This window comes from Monodon monoceros, unplaced genomic scaffold, assembly GCF_005190385.1.
Source record: "Monodon monoceros isolate NGI ecotype Baffin Bay Population unplaced genomic scaffold, NGI_Narwhal_1 Super_Scaffold_3, whole genome shotgun sequence".
Taxonomy (NCBI): Eukaryota; Metazoa; Chordata; class Mammalia; order Artiodactyla; family Monodontidae; genus Monodon; species Monodon monoceros.
In genome coordinates, this window is record NW_021703780.1 from 99,112,880 (window position 1) to 99,129,997 (window position 17,118).

The window sequence follows — 17,118 nt, forward strand, 5'->3', positions numbered from 1 at the left end:
AATGGCTTTTTCACAGCACAGAACAAAATTTTAAAAAATATGTATGGAAACACAAAGACTCCCAATAGCCAAAAAAAACTTGAGAGAGAAACAGTGCTGGAGGAATCAGGCTCCCTGACTCAGACTATACTACAAAGCTACATAGTGGGCTTCCTGGTGGCAAATTGGTTAAGAAATCCCCCTGCCAATGCAGGGGACATGGGTTCGATCACTGGTCCAGGAAGATCCCACATGCGCGACAACTAAGCCTGTGCGCCACAACTACTAGTATGCGCTCTAGAGCCCGTGAGCCACAAAATACTGAAGCCCACGCTCCACAACAGGAGAAGCCACCGCGATGAGAAGCCCGTGCACCACAACGAAGAGGAAGCCTCTGTGTTGCAACTAGAGAAAGCCTGCACGCAGCAACGAAGACCACCATGCAGCCAAAATAAATATTAAAAACAAAAAAACAATTGGTACGGGCACAGAAAACAGAAAAATGATCAATGGAAAAGGATAGAAAGCCCAGAAATAAACCCACATTATGATCAATAATCTATGACAAAGGAGGCAAGGATATACAATGAGGAAAAGACAGTCTGTTCATAAGTGGTGCTGGGGAAAACTGGACAGCTATAGGAAAGAATGAAATTAGAACACTCCTTAAAACCATATACTAAAATAAACTCAAAAGGATTAAAGACCTAAATGTTAAGACAGATACTATAAAACTCCTAGAGGAAAACATCGGCAGACACTCTTTGACATAATCGCAGCAATATTTTTTTGGATCTGTCTCCTGAGTAGTGGAAATAAAAAGAAAAATAAAAAATGGTACCTAATTAAACTAAAAGCTTTTGCACAGCAAGGAAACAATAAACAGCAAACAAAAAAGACAACCTACGGATTGGAGAAAATATTTGCAAGCGATTGTGACTGACAAAGAATTAATTTCTAAATATACAAACGGCTCATACAGCTTAATATGAAAAACAAACGATCCAATCACAAATGGGCCGAAGACCTAAATAGTCATTTCTCCAAAGAAGACATACAGTGGCCAACAGGCACATGAAAAGATGTCAACATTGCTAATTACTAGAGAAATGATAATCAAAACTACAATGAGGTATCACCTCACACCAGTCAGAATGGCCATCATCAAAAATCTACAACAATAAATACTGGAGAGGGTGTGGAGAAAAGGGAACCCTCCTACAATTGTTGGGGAATGTAAATGATGCAACCACTTTGGAGAACAGTATGGAGGTTCCTTAAAAAACTAAAAACAGAGTTACCATATGATCCAGCAATCCCACTTTGGGCATATATCCAGAGAAAAGATAATTCAAAAAAGCACATGCAGCCAGTGTCACAGCATACCATTTACAATAGCCAAGACATGGAAACAAACCTAAATGTCCTCAACAGGTGCATGGATAAAGATGTGGTACAGATGTACAACAGAAATACTATCAGCCAAAAAATGAATGAAATAATGCCATTTGCAGCAACATGGGAGGCCTAGAGATTACCATACTGAGTGAAGTAAGTCCGAGACGACAATGCCATGTGATACCACTTATTTGTGGAGTATAGAAAAATGATACAAATGAACTTATTACAAAACAGAGAAATCAACCACAGACACAGACATAGAAAAAAATTATGATTACAAAAAGGGATGGAGGGGATAAATTAGCAGTTTGGGATTAACATACACACTACGTAAAATAGACAAACAACAAGGACTACTGTATAGCAGAGGGAACTCTACTCATGTCTTATAATAACCTATAATGGAAAATAATCTGAAAAGATATATGTATGTACAACTGAATCACATTGCTGTACACTTGAAACTAACACAACTTTGCAAATTAACTACACTTCAGTAAAAAAAGCAATCCCCTTATTGATCCTCCCCAACAACCCGGAGGGAGCTGTATTATGATCACACAACAGAGAGGAGTGAAGGAGGCAAGAGGTTAAGTACTTTACACAGGTAGTCAGGGATGGAACCAGGGTGTGAAAACAGGAGCTGACCAAGACACTCAGGGAAGAAGGGAGGGAGGGAGGGAGGGAGCAGACAGAGTGGGGAGGGAGATTTTACTCTAGCATTGTCTATGTAGAATGAGTTACCGAGAAAGGTTTTGGTCTGGGGATTTGGGAAAAGACCCTGCAAGCCCCTGACCTCGCACATTCACAAAGGTGCTGGGCCAGCGGGCCCAAAGGCTGCTCAAACGTGGACTGCTCTGTGACCCCAGGGAAGCCAGGCCCTCTCCCAGCCTCCGTTTCCCCATTTGTAACAGCGGGCTGGCTATGACTCCAAGGCTAACCACGTCTGTGCCAACCACGACCTCTGGGGTCCTGACTGCCCTCGCTTCTGAGGTCCCAGTGTCCGCGGCATCACCCCTCCAGGGCTGGTCATTCCAGCCCCCCAGCAGCCTGCGCTCTCTTGGCCGGAAGGTCAGAGCCCTGGTTGGGTGTAAGTGATACCACCTGGTGCTGGTGCGTGGTGAGCACCACCTCCAATCAGATGAAGGGGTGGTGCTTCACTCCAGATGACAACGCTACGGGCTCAGGTGATGAGACCTCCCAGTCGCAGGACATCAGTAGAAGTAGCTGGAGCAGAGCCGGAATTGGGGAGATTCCCCACTCTTTCAGGGACTCATGCGCCTGAGGCAAACTGTCCCTCCTGAACCTCTACCTCATGTCTCCAACCTCAGAGAATAACACCCCGTTCTGAGGAATGTCCCGGGGCAGAATGAAAGCCCTTGTAAACTGTAAAGTGCTTGCCAAATGTAAAGAGAAACAGCTGTATCAGAACAGAACCCACACGTTTGGATTTTAAAAGGAAATGTTTATTTCATGTTATAAGGTGATACAAACTCCTCTAAAAAAAAAAAAGCAAAGATGAATTTAAAATATAGGTATACATTTATCTAAAAAGCCAAAGAAGAAAAGAAAACCCCTGCAAATACAGGGATTCATTCAGAAAACATTTATACATAAAAGCTTGTATACTGCAAGACTGGTTACACCAAGGATTTTATTCAAATACAAATGCTCCTCCTAGAAGAGTCTCTTGTGGTTGATTTTTTTTTTTTTTACAAAGTTTAAAATATCTTAAAAATATTTTGAAGTTTCAAAAAAAGTTCTGGTGAGCCAGACAATTTCTGGAAGCAAGCAACCACATTCTCGGCATTCTTGTGCTAATACAGTCACAGTTGCTAGGATTCGAAAATAATTGGTTTAAAAAAAAAATAAGCCAACATCTCAATTGAAGCCAAGTATATAACAAGATGCTCCATCCCTCAGGGAACACGGCGGAATAGTCTGTAGTGACACCGTAAGAGAACAATGAAACCAGCTTCGAGCTGCAGTCTGAAAGCCTGGCACTGAGAGGGGGCACAGAGGAGGGGGGAAATGCTATTTCCTGGCCTCTGGGTACCTACACCCCTCTCCAAGTTTGATGTCGAGTTTGTTGTTTTGTGGGTTTGTGCTTGCGGATTTTTGCACAGTGATATTCATAGCATCCACGTGGACAGCCTTGCCTGGCCCACCTGACCTTGGGTTTGAGGGCGATGGACCTCTAGCCCCCTTGAGGGGGTCTCTCTTGGGTCCTTTCGACTGTGTCTGAGGCTTGGTGCGGAAGGGAGCACGCCTGCCGGAGCACTGGCTGCCAGAGCGTTGCCCAGCTGGAGGGGTAGTGCTGGGAGATGTGGCTGGGCCCTGACGGGTTGCTGGCCACTGGGGACACAAGAACACTCTGGGCTAGGCTGAGGGGGGCTCCCTCTCCCCTCTGTCCCCCCACTGTCTGGGGGTGCTGGGATCTGGGGTGAGAATGTGGGACTGGAGCTACAGAGAGCGAGCTGTGTATGGCCCAGAAATCATCCAAGGCCATATCCGGCCACCTGGGAATTTCCCACGTGACCTCAGGCTAATCCGTCTGAGGGGCTCTGCTGGACCCCTCAGTTTCTGTGTGCAACAGACGTCTCAGTGCCTCGCTTCCAGACGGCTGCTGAGGGGAGGGGGCCGGGTGGACCAGCTCCGTCCCATAAGCCATACCTTGGATGCAGCTGGCCCATGAGCATGGCCACAGGGTGGGTTGCAGCTCACTGCGTCCCTGAACTCTGGGGACGGAGCATGTCCTTTTTCATAAAGGCTGGTCTTTGGTCTTCAGGGAGAACATGCCCCTTTGACAACAAGGGTGCTGGACCGGGGGCCCAGGAACCTTCTATCAGTGACCGTACGGTTCCACCATAGGGACTAACAGGGCCCAGGCCCAGCTGGACAGAGCATCTCCCCAGGTGAGATTATCCTGGGGCCATTACCCATTTCGCATGCTAAAAACATCCTTTAAACCTCTCTCTTGCATCCCTCCCAGATCTGGCTGCAAGCATCGAAATTCCAACCCATCCCAGGTAGAGCATGGATGGCGGACTGCCCAGAGACAGGCGGCCAGAGTGTGAGCTCCAATGACAATTTTCCTTATGTGGAGAAATAGAAGTCACAAACCATTACACATTGTACTCACAGAGCAGAGTTTGCTGATACACAAGAGCTAGGGTATCTGACAGGAGGGTCACAAGTGGAGACAGGTGCTCGGGAGATGGGCGAGGGTCAGGTTTGGGAAAGTGGCTGACCTTCCTTCCAGGCAGGGCCTGGGGACTTGGTCTGCATGTGTCTTTGGTCTAGAATTTGGTGAGAATCTTATAAGAAGAGGCCTTTTCGGGCCATTTCCAGAATGTTGCAATTGCCTACCAACCCGAAACACTGTGGCCCTCCTCGCCCCCGCACGTAACCTGTCCCCAGTCATCGACAGTGGTTAGTTTACTAAGTTCCGTAAGACAAAGGAGAACAGGTCACATTCCTACTTGATAAAATTAGGAAAAAACCCCAAAACAATACAATCAAATCAGATCGTAGCAACCATAAATGCGTCGTAGAACAGGCACACAGACTTGCTGACGGTTTGGAATAGGATTGGGTGCTGTTTAGCAGGGTATATGTTTTGGAGACAGCGGACGTGAATGCTTGCTAAAGACGAGAGGTTCAGAATCGTCTCTGCCTGGGAGGGGGACACCCGAGACTCCTCCCCTGCCCAGATTGGGGAGGGGGTCCCAGGATTCAGAGAGCCCTGCTCTGACGCCAGAGCCGGATCCTGCTTCTCCACACCCGAGGCAGTCACTGCCGTTTCCGCGTGACAACGTTTCAGTTACTTTACACCCTGAAATTGGAAGTTTCTGTTTAAATGGCACAGTTTAGATCCAAATGCGGGCTGGGTGAGGGGGGTCCGTATTGGGATTTTAAAGGTGGAGTGCCTTCCGTCCTGGTTCAGAGGAGGAATGCCGGTTCTGGGGTGCCTGCCCCGAACAACCCTGACTCACCTCGACCTCATCGACCCCACATAGTGCGTACCCGACCCCAGCTTTTGCGGGGAAGGGGGAATAAAGAGTTTCTTATCTCCCAGGTTACCAGCGTGGGTTACTTGTGCCTGAATTTGCAGGAAAGTTTGGGATCACCTCGCCCCAATGAAAGCTCGCTCCTGGCACTCCTGCTAGGCGCCAGGGCGGCCCCGGGCTGGGGTCTTCAACAAGAGCCTCTGAGATGAATACAGAGCTGAGGGTGGAGAACTGAGGGTGGAGAGCTGAGGAAGAAGAGCACCGCCCCCTCCCCGGGGTCCCGGGGCCTGGGGCCACGTCTCTGGTCCACTTGCTCACCCCTCGCCCCTCACCAAATAGTACACCACGCTTCCCCTACAAGCAGCTGCGAGAGATGTCGGCGGGGGAACAACCAGAACCTGATCGGAATCCCCATCCAGGCCACAGCCCCATCTGCGTGAGGTCTGCAGCCCTGAGACCCCCGCTCCTGCTGGGCAGCCTCCACTCCCTCCCTGGGACGCACAGGAGGACGCCGCTCCCTGCACACGGACGGTTCTGACAGCCCTTCTACTATCCCTGCCCGTCTCGAAATAAAAGGGACTCTGCTCTTGATGCAATGGTTCCCAGTGCTCTCAGCATCACACTTTTCTGTTGGGCTCATCTGTGGCTTTGAGTCCCTGTATATTTGAGGGGTTGGTTCATTATTTTGGCATTTTCTTATTGGCTAAGACAAGTGTCGTGAGGCGGCTCCCGACAGCCTTCCTTTCTAGCCCCTCGGGGTCTGGCCCGATAGCTGTTTGCTTCGCTTGAACCAGGCTGGTAAGGTACTACACCTTTAAAATGGGTCTGCTGTCCCAGGAAAATTCCACCCTGCGTTTTGGGGGCAGAACTTTCTGCCAGCTACACAGCACCGAAGAATTGCTTTTGAAAACAAGATCTATTGCTGGCAAGATCAATTCAAGTGGTAAAAGTGTAGGACAATCTCTACGTGTATACATAGTTATATGTTAAAAAATATACAAAGAAAAATTGACCAAGTTCCCATAAAATACATCTAATTCCATACGAAAGCTCTGCCTCACCCCAGGCAGCTGCCCGTGGATATTCTTTTTGTACAAAATATCCCCAAATCAAAACAAAATACACATACACACGACACCACACACACACACACACACACACGCACACGCACACACGCACACACACACACAAACATTTTCTGTGACAATTAAAAAAAAATCCTAGTGCAAATATAAAGCTCTGTAAACCTGGTCCTATAAGAATCTAATGTTAGTAAACAGCAGGAAAGCAGCCCGTCGACTGGGAGAGAGCTCACATCATGGTCTCCACTATGATGTGGGTTGGTTTCCTGAGCGTGCTGTTAACAGACATGCGGGAGCTGTAGGGCATCGCCCCCTCTCGCTCCACGGCCCAACGGTTGGGTTCCCTCGGTGTCAGCAGGTACTTGAGTCTCTGGAGGAAGAAGGGGACAGGCACGGGGAGGCAGGTCAGCGGGCCCGGTTTCCCTCTTCACTTCGGGTCCTGCCAGTGTGCTCTGTGGCCTTTGCCAAACTAGTACCCTCTCTGGACCACCCATTTCATCCCCTGGCAAATAGAGGACTTGAACTAAGGTCCCTCCAGGCCCTGAATGAGGGCAGAGTGCCCGCTGGTAGTTTCCTTGGCCAAGCCCTGCTTACACACCTCAGGGACAGGAGACTCACGCCTCCAAACTCTTTCCCCCTTCTTTGTCCCATGGAGCTGAAATACAGCTCCTTGTGATTCTCGTTCCCCTATTTCTCTGACTTGCAAAGCAGCTGAGTTTCTGCAATTTGTATGCCCGAGGTTGGGTAACTGTCTTGAGCCTCCCATGGCTCCCACTTTCCCCGAGGAGAACCTCCGTCTCCCACAAGCTGCATGTCCTGCCTTCTCCATTTCCCCACCGAGGGCCTGGAGACCACTGCCTGGGTCTGCGCTGCCCCTCCCAACAGAGGGGCCAGGGGCTGGACCACTGCCAGGCACACAGCAGTTTGTCCTCCCCAGGTTGTCAGATGATAGGATCAGTAAGGGAAGGAGCCCTCCCCAGGGCACCCAGAAAAGCAACAGCAGAGCTGGGACTTGAACTCAGAGCTCCCGCCTCCCAGCCCACCTCCCGCCAAGCGTCCACTCAGCGGCTTAAGTAGGAAGCAGGTGCTAACAAGAAACCCTCTATCTCGGCATTTACGTTCAATTTAGGTATAGAACAATTTTTAAAAGCTGCTTGTTAAAAGCTACGATATTTCATGTGAAAATCCAGACTTTCATCTACTCTTTAAAAACCACAGGTCTGGCCACCCCAGGCCCACATCTCCTTGAAAACGGGAGCCAGAGCTGAGAGCATCACTGCATCCTGCGATGGTCCTTGCCTTCCTGAGCCCCCGCTCCCCAGTCCCCCTCCCCACCTGGGTTGGCTGCCTGGGCCCTGGAGGAACCAGACCAGAGGCCCCAGGTACAGGGCGAAGGTGGAACCCAGCAGGAGGGGAGGGCCCTGCCCCCCCCTTCATCGCTTTGCCTCTCCTGACATCTGTACAATGGGTGTGCGCCCCGAACTGGGGACACGAGGCAAACACCCCCGGGTAGCTACCTGGGGCCCCGTTTATGCAGGAGGTGCAGACACAATTGGAATCCTCCCAGGATGGAGCTCAGAGAGAAGTTCATGGCTGGGAGGACCCCTTGGCAACCTGTGCAGGTAGGTGGTCAAGGGGCATGTGGTGAAGACAGGTGGATGGTGGCCAGGTGCCTTCAGAGGAGGGGGCTTTGGTTAACGGTCAGGTTTGGGGGTGAGGACCAGTTGTGAATTTGGAGTGGACTCGAATCCTTCCCCCGCACCAACCCCACTCTGCCCAAACCTCTAAACTTGGGATGGAACAATATTTTAAAATTAGGCTTCAAAGAGACACAAGTCAGTGACCTGTTGGGTGTAGCTGTGGGCACTGAGCAATCAGGACAGACATCCAACACCCCCTGTTGTGCCCTCCATTAACCCTTTGGTTTCTGGGTGGTAGGGACATTCTGGAAATTCCTGGGGGAGGGGCTGGGTCTGTCCCAGGCCCAGTATTTCAGTATTTTGACAAACGATAGGGCCAATCAGCATTCTGGCTGAATACTGGGGTCCTTCCCTGTGTCCTCTGAGAAAACACAATGGGTCCAGTGCTGCAGGAACACCCCAAGTGTCCTGGCTCAGACAGACCCCAGCCTCATGGTTTCCTCCTGGCATACATACCCCTGCCTACTTCCTCTGCCTCGGGAAGGCTGGTCTGGTCTCCTTCTGCCCGGCCTGGCATCTTTCCCCACCAAAAACACCTCCAGGCCAATCCCCTGCCCACAAGGAAACCAGCCCAGCCCAAGAGGGAGCCAGGGCCCCAGGACATCCTGGCTCCAGATTTTTAAGAGAATAACAATAAAAACAGCCCAGAACAAAACAGTGCCGTCTTGGAGCCAGCCCAAGCCCAAAGGTTAAGGGAGAGTCTAAGAAAAGGATTTTTTGGAAAGAGCCCCGACTTTTGCCAGGGCCTGGAATCTCCAGGATTGTTGGAGGAATTTCTGAGAGGATGGTGGCGGGAGGGAGGCGCAGGGAGGAGACTGGTGGGCACAGGGGCCTGGGAGCTGGAGGGTCTGTTCGGTGCACAGGTGGCTTCTGAGGGTCGGGCAGCAGATGGGGCCACGTGTCTGGCGAGGGGAACACCAGCACGGGCTGGCCTTGTCTGAAACTTGGCTCCAGGGCCAGGGAAGGCCTCTGGCTGCAGCTTAGCCTTGCTCGTGAGCTCCTGTCTCCCGTCTCACCACTCGGGAAACCTGGCCCCCACTGCTCCCGGGTGAAGCCCTGGCTCTTATCTTGGAATCCAAAGCCGCCACCACCTCTCCGGCCGCCGGCCCGGCCCTTGAATGTGTCACTGCTGCCCATTTTCCCACTATACACTCTCCTGCCCACAATCTCAACCACTCCACAGGGCAGGTGAGGGGTCTGGCGCTCAGAGAGGGCAAGCGACCTGCCCAAGGTCACACAGCAAACTGACAGCTGGCTGGCCTTCAGCATCCTGCCCCCACCCCAAATCCAGGCTCGGGGTCCTGTGTGCTTACCACGAGGAACGGCCCTTCCGTCTGGCAGAGGCGGATGACCATGACCAAGGGGACGCACACAATGGAGGACAGGGCCAGGCTCCAGCCCAGCCCGATGGCCCAGTTGGGGTACACGTAGACTTTGTTGTAGGTCAGGGGTACGTACTTGACGAGAGAGAAGATAAAACATCCCTGTGGAGAGATGGGGGCGGTCAGGGGGCTTCTGGGACCAGGGCAGGCTCCACCCAAGAGGCTCACACCCTTCTCCCTCTGGTGCAGGAAGGCCGCCCCCAGGGTAAACCTGATCAAGCCGCCTCCTTGCTCAAAACCCTTCTGCGGTTCCCCAGGACCTTCGGGATGCAAACTCCTTGTCTGGCCGGCAATTCCCTGTCACCTACCCACTGCCTCTTTCTCTGCCACTATACTCCAGCTACCTGGAATTCCTTTCAGCTTCTCAGCCGCTTGCCCTGGGGTCTCTGGGCAGGCTGTTCCCACTCACTGGGAACCTCTCTCTTGCTCACCTTCTCCTCATCCTAAATTTGCACTAATGGTCCTGCCCAGGCCCCGCCCAGGCTCAGTCAGGTGCCCACACTTCCCTTCCCAGAAAGCGCGATTCTTCGATTCCTCATGATCACAATTACTCGTTCCCCACCCAGCCTGAGTCAATGAGAGCGGAAGGTGTGTCTGTCTCACTCCCCCGTTTCCCTGACATGTGGTGTAGCTCTGGGGGCACACAGCTTCCCTTCGGCCACTGCCACTCCTCCACCTCCCTCTCTGAGCCCCAGGCCCAGCCCCCAAGGCAGGGTGTGGACCTGGGCCTTGCTGCCCTGTTGGGGGTCCAGCTTAAGCCACGCCCAAGCCATTTATCGAAAACTTTTACTTTTTGATAAATATTGATTTATAATAATCCTAAGCATTTTTTAATCCTAAAAATGAGCGTCCAAAGACTTCAAGCGAACTACATTTTAGGGTCAGCTTGTCTTTATCTTGAAGGTTGGTTTTTAACCACCTTTGCACCCAGGGGTCCATTATCAGAACACAGCACAGGGCTCTGTCCCTTAAGCATGTCTGCATCACTGACTGACAGACCTATCTCCAGCCGGACAGGCTCTTTCCCCTGTACTCTCAGTGTGGCCTTGCCTGCCCGGGCCTGCAATCCTCCCTAGTACTGTCTTTTCCTCTGGGAGGGTCAGACTCACCAGTGATCAGTGATGCTTCAAAATGGTGGTGTCAAAAGGAAAAACAGAAGTGGTTTTTAATTCTTAAGGAACATAGGGGTGGGGTGGAGTCAGCTCTGCGCCCCAAAGCCTGCGCGCTAGGCTGGCTGGAGGGCTGCTTCTGGTCAGAACTACAGCCTCTCCGTGTAGAACCCAGTGAAAATGACTTAAACCTTCATTATCTAATAAGGGGGGTTTGAAGGGAAGACCAACCTATCTAAACCAGAATTGGTGAGGGGGTGGGGGGAATGCTCTTCATTAGACACCTACTGTATGCCTGGCCCCGTTGTTGCTGTCCTTCGTGTGGGGTGAAGCTTAGAGGGGGAGGGTCCCAAGGGAGGGCAGCTCTGCCCTCCCAACCCAACACGGGAAGCAGCGTGTCTGCCTGTGTCACTCTTCCCGCCACCTCAGAATGCAGCCTCTCGCCTATCCAATCCCCGAGGGAGGGAGGGAGCAGGAATCCCACGGTCAGAGTGGTGAGGGGAGCTGCCCACAAATAAATCATTAAGTGAGAATGGGAACACGGGCTTTGCACCAACCTAAATTCACCACCGACAATGCACTCCCCGATCATGGTTACTGGTTGCCACAGCTTCCTTAATTTTGTGGGGAAAATCTGCATCTCAGATGAAAAGGCCGAGACCGTGTTCAGTAATAAAGTAACAACCTAAGACAACCTAAGACGGTCGCTGCCACTCAGCCCCGCATCAGTCAGTCTCCTTGTTTTACAAATGCAGGAACTTGGGCCCTGTGAGGAAAGGCCTGGAAACAGAGGTCACTGAGGGGAGGGCCCATTTATCTCCCGGCACCTGGTTCCTAAACACAAGGGACATTTCTGCCATCTGTGCTCCCCACGGTCTGAGCTGAGAGCAGCATAGCAGACGTCTTTCCTTGCAATTAGCTCCAAGCTCATGATAGGTTTCAAACACCGGCAGGGAAGCAGCTTTTGCTGCAGAGGACCTCCCTTTGGCCAGAGCCTCCTAGCGGAGCCTGACGGGTGCCTGGGCCCCAAGGCCGCATCCCCAGATGGCAGGTGCAGGAACCCTGGTGCGAAGGGGGACGTGCACATCACTGCCCTTGGGTTCTGGTGGCTACTAAGCTTCCTTGTTCCTGGGAGAGGCCAGGGCTCCTCTCTGCTGGGACCTCCCCTCTCCAGGCACGAGCCCCGCCCTCCATAGGAAACACCGCATTTCCAGGGTCTATGACGTCTCCATTCAACATTCCCCAAGGCCCCTCAACTTAATCAGTGACCCTGACTGTGCCCATGAACTCTGGAAGGGTTTGGGGAAAGGTCATGTACTCAGTGATGGAACCCTGCCATTTCTTGGCGTGCCCGACTCGCGCCCCTCTGCCAGCACTGCCGTTCCGGCCCCCTCCTCCTGACAAGCTCCTACTCATGCTGCACAGGGAACCCCCCGGAGCAGCCCGGCCCCTCCCCAGCACAGCTGTCACTAGGCTTGTCCGAGGCCAGCACCAAGTAGATGCTGACAGAACGATGCGTTAGCGGGTGAAGCTGTCAAGCCCCGGGGAGGAACGGCTACTGCCGGCGGCCGCGCGGGAGGACACTCACAAGACAGAGAAGCGGAGTGACCACGGCCCAGCTGTACTTCATCCAGGGCCCAGGCCGATAGCCGATCATGTCCTCAATACCGTCATAAAAGTTATCACTGCCTGCAAGAGACAGGGGCAGAGAGATGTTGACCCGGCGTCCGATGCAGCATCCGCCCCGGGAACAGCACAGCAGGGGCTCAACGGCCCTGGGGGTGGTGGCGGAGGGGGGGGGGGGGGGGGTGTCTCCAGGGCCTCATCCAGGTCCCTGCATCACAAATCCCCAGTGTTGGCAGATGTTTATCTGAAATGATCTAAAATTCACATGTCTCTGGGCACCCGGTATTTTTCTGGTAACTTTACGCAGACCCCCAAAACCCGGTGTGGCCATTCCAAGGTCTCGAGGAAGTCAGAATGGACCATTCCTGGACCCTAGAGTGGTTCATCAAAGACAGATCCCTGGCATGGCCAAATCCTGTGGTTGTCAAAGCATCCACTCACACCTTGCACCTCCAGCATGGGGAGAATCTTCGGTGTGGCTACGGTCATATTATTTGTGCTGGAAGGGGCGGCCTTGAGAGGAAAAGTCCAGGCAGGGAGCGACTCTGTGTCTGACTCAAAATGAAATTCCCACTAGAATTCTGTTTCTGAAGCTTCTAGATAGAGAAGCCCAAAGGAGAGACTTGAGTAAGATATGCAAACATCTCTACTCACCATATATCCAGGCAATAGCAAAACATTCAAAGAATGCAACCCACAAAAGGCACACACCGCTAGCTGCATAGTAGTCAAAGAGCTGAAACACATACATGCCACCCTGTGAAGAAAAAACCAGAGAAGGTGGGCTTGTTATTTGGCATCTCGTTCCCTCAATATATAAAGAGATCTGGCCTGTCAATAAGAAATAGAAAACCCAAGGAAAAAAAAGTGCAGAGGGTGTAAGGACCAGATACATGTCTAAACAGATGCCTAACTTCATGTTTGACAAATTTAATTAGAAAGATACACACACACAGAAAAGAAAGCAAAACATGTCTTCCTTAGCGAAAAACGATGGGTTCTCTGAAGCCTGTTTCCAAAGGAGGGGCTTAACACTCACTGTGGCCAACACAGAAGACTTCAGTGAGACCCCATTGCCCAGTGTATGAACCTGTGGTCTGCCTTTCAGGGGGTGTTTCTTACAGACGCTTCGAGAAAAGCATTTATTTTTACTTCTGGTAAGGAGAATCGGTGATGTGAAACCCCAAATTTGGGGGCAAATGCAACCCTCTGCTGGAGAGGATGGAGAGATGGGTGAGGGGCACAGGAGGGATCAGCCCGGGCCCGGGCTTAGGCTCACATGCTCACGTGCCTCCCCTGCAGGCCTGAGAAGCGCCACTGCACACAGTGGGGTGGGGGGGTGGGGGGCGGGGACAGAGCTGTGGTTAAAATGGATTTTGGCTGAAGTGCCCCTTCCTCAGTCCTCTGCGGATAAGGAGGGACAGAGGGCAGAGGGTGGCCACCATGCTGCCAGGGTAACAGGGAAGTGGGGCAGGGAGTCCTGGATGGGGCAGGACTCCTGAAGTAGGGTGGCTGGCAGCTCAGCGGGCCTGGACCTCTCACCCAGCTGCCTCCACGAGGGGAGCGGGGAGGTGGCGTGGCCTTGAACTGACCTTTGAAACATACTTAGAGCAACAAGGGCCCCGCCAGGGGAGGCCCCTCATGCCAGGTGAGAGAGCCACCTACCTCCGTCACCATGGTCAGCCCCAGCAGGTAGCTGACACAACATATGGAGGCGATGAAGATTTCCCGGCGGAAACCCTTCCTTAGGAAGGATGGGTGAAGGTCAACCAAGGACGTGATCTGTCCTTCCACTTCCACAAACTGGGGAGGAAAGGAGAGGGGTGAGTGGCAGAGGTCCAGCAGCCCCTCAGCTCAGAGACAAGGCCCCAGTGAGGTCGGCTGCGGGGTAGAGTCCACACTGTTGGGCTCCGTGTGGTGAGTAGTCCTGCCTGCTGAGCCAGGCCTGGCGGGCCACACGCAGCTGTCCAAATACTCCACACCTCTGAGGCCCTGAGCGCTTCTCTGAGGCCCGTGCTGACCCTCCACTGGGCATGCCCGCTGGCACGCGTGCGTCAACGCGGCAACCTCCCACTTTGGTCTGGGTCATCTTTGAAGCCAAGGGCGGTGCCCCATCATTTCTGGGCCTTGAGCGCCCGGCCGGGCCTGGCGCAAAGGGCAGCGCGGCAGCATGTGACCAATGGGTGGTAACCCAGGCAAGTCTGGGCCTTAGCTCCCCATCCAATTCACACGGTGGTTTTTAACCCTGTGGGGATCGTGGGCCCGTGGGGGGATTTTGCACACATGCGTGCGCGCCCAAAGGCCCATGTGTGTGAGCCAAATGCGGCCTGTGACCCCAGGAACCCATCCCTGGGCTCCCAAAGGTAAAACAGCTGATCGAAAACGCCAGTCCATGAATAACTTTCTAGGGTGACCCTCAATCTTTCTAAATCATCTCATCTTTGCACCTAATGATTTATCCCGGAGGTCATCCCACATCAGTCCATGCAGCTGCCTCGGTTCTTAAATGGTGGCATAAACTCCGTCCTGTGGACGCTTACCATCATGGATCTAACCAGTGCCCTGCAGACGGTGTCCAGCCTCCACGGCTGCTGACCTGGGCAGGACTCTTCCCCCAAGTCTGTCTGTCTTTAGACATGTGTGCACAAGTGTCTGTAGCACAGTCTAGAAGTACACTTCAGAGTTAAAGGCATGCAGATGCACTTATAATTGGGGTGGCTACAGCCTAACTGCTCTGCCAACCAACACACCCTCTGAGGCCATCTGATTCCTTTAAACGTTAACAAGCTAAAACCTCGACCTGTCTGCTCTTTCATCTGGGAGAGGCTTTGGGGAAGGAGGTTTCCCCAGCCTTCCTACAAGACATGGCCAACCGCTGGCTCCTTTGGGAAGCATCACGGGACGATCGAGGAACATACACAAGGAGCAAGTCCCTTTCATGTGCCCAAAGGGGTTGGAAATTCAGGGAAAAGATGATCAAGAGGCTCTTGAAAGTGGTCCAAAGAGAACAGGGGGCTGATGATCTGACCTCTGATTGATGTGTCAGTCAAAGGGGTTCCGAGTCTAAATTGTCACTGGATTAGAGCAGACCTGCAGCTCAAACATTAAGCTTGAAAAGCAGTTAAAAACAAAGGTTCTGGGACTTCCCTGGTGGCGCAGTGGTTAAGAATCCGCCTGCCAATGCAGGGGACACGGGTTCGATCCCTGGGCCGGGAAGATCCCACATGCCGCGGAGCAACTAAGCCCGTGCGCCACAACTACTAAGCTCTAGAGCCCTCGAGCCAGAACTACTGAGCCCGCACGCCACAACTACTGAAGCCCTCGCGCCTAGGGCCCGTGCTCTGCAACAAGAGAAGCCACCGCAATAAGAAGCCCGCGCACTACAACGAAGAGTAGCCCCTGCTCGCCGCGACTAGAGAAAGCCTGCGCGCAGCAACGGAGACCCAACGCAGCCAAAGATAAAAAATAAATGAATTAATTAAAAACAGAACAAAACAAAAAAAACAAAGGTTCTTTCCTTTTTTGAGATTGGAAAATTAAAGACAGGAAAATCCAGTGTCACTGAGAGCCAGGGCCAACACCAGCACAAGCTCCTCGTTTCCAAGTTCACTGCACCTCTGGGGGACACCAACCCCAGCCCTCACCCACTCCACCAGCCTCTCGAGACCTCCCTCACTTAATAGCGGTGTGACCCTGACTTCTCTGAGCCTCAGCTTCCTTCTCTGTAAAATGGGAGCATCTTGCGTACTCAACAGGGGTGATGAGAAAGATGGGAAATCATCAGAGTAGACTGGAAATGGGGTGATTCCTGCTAACGCACGTCAGGGGCTGAATGGGTGAGCTCCTGGGCGAGAGGGAATCCAGCTCTCTTCTCCTTGTGCTGTTTGTTCACAGACTGTGTCCCCCTCGGGCGGGCCAGCTAGCGAGCGTCTGCCTCCACATGGGTGACAGTCTGACTCCCTCTCCCTGGGAAACACATAGCGGTACGATGGCCCCTCAGCCAAACACAGTGCTCCCCCCAAATGCTAGGAACACCCCCTCCTCTAATGAGCAAGGCTCATGCTCCCCCTGCCTGAGACTGGCTGTGGATCCCTGCATGTCCAAAGAACGGAGTTCTTTGGGGGGAACTCAAAGGAAAGGCCAACTAGCAGGGACGAACTGGCAGGTCTGGGGACAGGCAGCCATGACTCCAGTCCTTGACCCACTGGGTACGGCCTCAGCCCAGGGCCAGTTCGCTCTGAGCCTCAGTTTTCTTGGCTCTGGGCAACAGTTGTGCCCAGGCATCGGGACACCGCGTGGATTAAGGAGCTGATGCACAGAAGCTAGGCTAGGAGGGAGGGTTCGTGTTTAGTGGGGACAGGGTTTCAGTTTGGGAACATGAGAAAGTTCTGGAGATGATGGTGGTGACGGCTGCACGACAACGTGAGCGTACTTAACGCCCTGAGCTGGGCGCTTAAAAATGGTTACGATGGTTGATTCTGTGTTATGTGTATTTTGCCACACATGACACGTGAAGCCTGGTCCGAGTGAACAGCTCGCAGGGCAGGGCCCCTGTCACTGCTGGTGCTGTACAAGGTGGTCGCTGGCATCTGCAAAACCTTCCCCCACGTCCCTGACTTCACAGAGCACACAGATGCAGGGGAGGGATGCCAGGGTTCGAATCCCACCGTGCCCTTTCCTGGCACATCAATTAGGCAGGTCGTTCAGTGCCATGAGTTCCATGCTCTGAAGCAGAAGAACACCGGCTCCCTGCGAGGCTGGCTTTGAGAGCTTTGAGATTCCCTAAGCAAATAGCCGCAGTGGGCCTGGCTCAGAGGTGCACACCCTCA

The 17,118-nt window shown here is 52.7% G+C and overlaps 2 protein-coding genes across 2 annotated transcripts in view; one reads left to right on the forward strand and one right to left on the reverse strand.

Moving 5' to 3' along the window:
* GRIP2 (glutamate receptor interacting protein 2) overlaps positions 1 to 5,830 on the forward strand; it is a 159,736-nt gene extending 153,906 nt beyond the window's left edge. The window contains exon 14 of the mRNA XM_029243340.1: positions 5,730 to 5,830. Within this exon, the coding sequence (XP_029099173.1) occupies positions 5,730 to 5,830 (101 nt within the window). The remainder of the gene's footprint in view (positions 1 to 5,729) is intronic.
* A 153-nt stretch (positions 5,831 to 5,983) lies between these two features.
* Positions 5,984 to 17,118, reverse strand: part of SLC6A6 (solute carrier family 6 member 6) — a 76,677-nt gene continuing 65,542 nt past the window's right edge. The window contains exons 11-15 of the mRNA XM_029241744.1: positions 13,955 to 14,092; positions 12,944 to 13,046; positions 12,252 to 12,352; positions 9,486 to 9,656; positions 5,984 to 6,842 (exon numbers count right to left, since the gene is read on the reverse strand). Coding sequence (XP_029097577.1) covers positions 6,702 to 6,842; positions 9,486 to 9,656; positions 12,252 to 12,352; positions 12,944 to 13,046; positions 13,955 to 14,092 — 654 coding nt within the window. The 3' untranslated portion in view covers positions 5,984 to 6,701. The remainder of the gene's footprint in view (positions 6,843 to 9,485; positions 9,657 to 12,251; positions 12,353 to 12,943; positions 13,047 to 13,954; positions 14,093 to 17,118) is intronic.